We start from the raw sequence: 1,761 nt of genomic DNA, 5'->3' as shown, positions 1-1,761 counted from the left end.
GACAAAGCCTGTCTTATAAAAAGTTAAATAAATAAAATTTCTGCTAACTTGCTGTTCTCTACATGCATGTGATAGTTTTACAGGTGCTTTTTGGTGCTTCTGAAACGCAACAAAGCCACCACAAACTCCATCAACAAGTCCTCATCCAGGTCCTGCTGTGCACTGCAGCAGGCGCCAGGCAACACCTGCCCCACGGCTGCTGCCTTGGCCAGGCAGCCCTCAACCAAGAGCCCAGACCCCGCTGGGAACCCGCACTCACCTCCAAAAGAGACCCCAACAGCTAAAAGAGCTGTGCTGGTGGCTCACTACAGCGCCTGACCCAGGTTGCCGGGCTAATGCCAGAAGCTGCTGTTTTGGGGGAATTTGAGTCCAGACATGAGAGTTTTGCCAAATAACCTCAGTTTGCAGCTTTGTTTCTAATGAAGAATTGCCTGTCTGCTTCCTCAGAGGTTGGTTTCACCAATAAGCCATTTCCCTGTTTCTCAAAGACTCTTCCCTAATGATACGCCAGGAGTTTTATGGGAATTTTGGAAGAAAACAAAATGAAAAACACAGATGCCTCTAGAAAAAGGTTTAAAAAACAAAACCAGAAACAAACAAACCATGTTCTGAAGACTTTCTGCCAAAAACCAACCAACCAAAAAACCCCTAACCCAACAACAACAAAACAGAGATCCAGAACACCTTGCTGCAGAACAGCTCCAAGAAACAATCTACATGCAAAGAGGGGAAGCAAACAGGTTATTCTCCAGTCGGGAAACTATCAACTTGCAGATGGTCTCTCTCTGGTTCGGATTATACTGTACCTCAAAAGTCTCACTTCACTTTTCAATACAAACCTGAATAGATTATGAAGAACTGCAGTTATGAATTAAAGTTCTACTAAAATTTAAAGGTCATATATTGGATATGTTTCAAAGTATAGAAATTGAAGCGGAAGCATGAGAAACCAAGTATTTTAGGAATTTTTTTTATTTTTATTTTTTATTATTAGCTTACAAGGTTATTGCACCAAAGAATAATTTCCTCATAACGCCCAGTGAACAAACAACTCTCCAAATATGCAGCACTCAGCTGGGTAAAGCCCTCGCCTCTGGAAATCTGCCCGTTTGTAAGCGTTAAGACAAAAGCAAGAGTGATTCCAGCTCTTTTTATAGGTGTGGTTATCTGAGTATTTGTGGAGCCAAAAGGGACAGGCCAGTCAGTGTAGGCTGTGAGCAGTGCAGCTGCATTCATTTATACCAGATGAAACCCTGCAGCATTGAGCAGTAGCGGGTAGTGTATTTTTACCCAGAATAGTCGCAGTGACCCCATCAGGAAAGCTGGTTGAGGACCTTCTACAGGATCTTCCTCCTGGACCATCTTTGGGAACTGAAGTGACAGATGGTATGTTCTACAAACAGAAAAGTAGAAAACCTCAGAATTACAGCTGAAGGAAGAATTAAAAAACAAACAAACACGGAACGACCTTCTCCCTCATTAACTCTGAGCACAATCCCAATATTTTGACAATATTTGTCATTCCAAATGGGAAGGAAAACGTGAAATAGCACCATTCTGTGGAGAATTACTTTTCAAATCCCAAACTACATGGAAATGCCATCTTTCAGATGAGCTTCACGCTGAAGTACGTCCACACCACCTGCCAAGGTAGCTATCAAAAACTGGTAACACAGCACTTCAATTATCTTGCGTTAGCCAAGCCAGAACCGGGAAACACAGAGGTCTGGGTGAATGAGTATTGTGGGAGAAAAAGTTAAT

At 42.5% G+C, this 1,761-nt stretch overlaps 1 protein-coding gene across 2 annotated transcripts in view; it reads right to left on the bottom strand.

Annotated features, from left to right (window-relative positions):
* Window positions 1-896: 896 nt before the first annotated feature.
* Window positions 897-1,761, bottom strand: part of ST6GAL1 (ST6 beta-galactoside alpha-2,6-sialyltransferase 1) — a 78,198-nt gene continuing 77,333 nt past the window's right edge. Inside the window, exon 9 of one of the 2 annotated variants that reach the window (XM_076340817.1) lies at window positions 897-1,393. In XM_076340817.1, the coding sequence (XP_076196932.1) occupies window positions 1,202-1,393 (192 nt within the window). In that variant the 3' untranslated portion in view covers window positions 897-1,201. The remainder of the gene's footprint in view (window positions 1,394-1,761) is intronic. The other variant, XM_076340819.1, reaches the window with a different exon arrangement.

This window comes from Aptenodytes patagonicus, chromosome 6, assembly GCF_965638725.1.
Source record: "Aptenodytes patagonicus chromosome 6, bAptPat1.pri.cur, whole genome shotgun sequence".
Lineage (NCBI taxonomy): Eukaryota > Metazoa > Chordata > Aves > Sphenisciformes > Spheniscidae > Aptenodytes > Aptenodytes patagonicus.
This window is presented reverse-complemented; position numbering and strand designations above follow the sequence as displayed.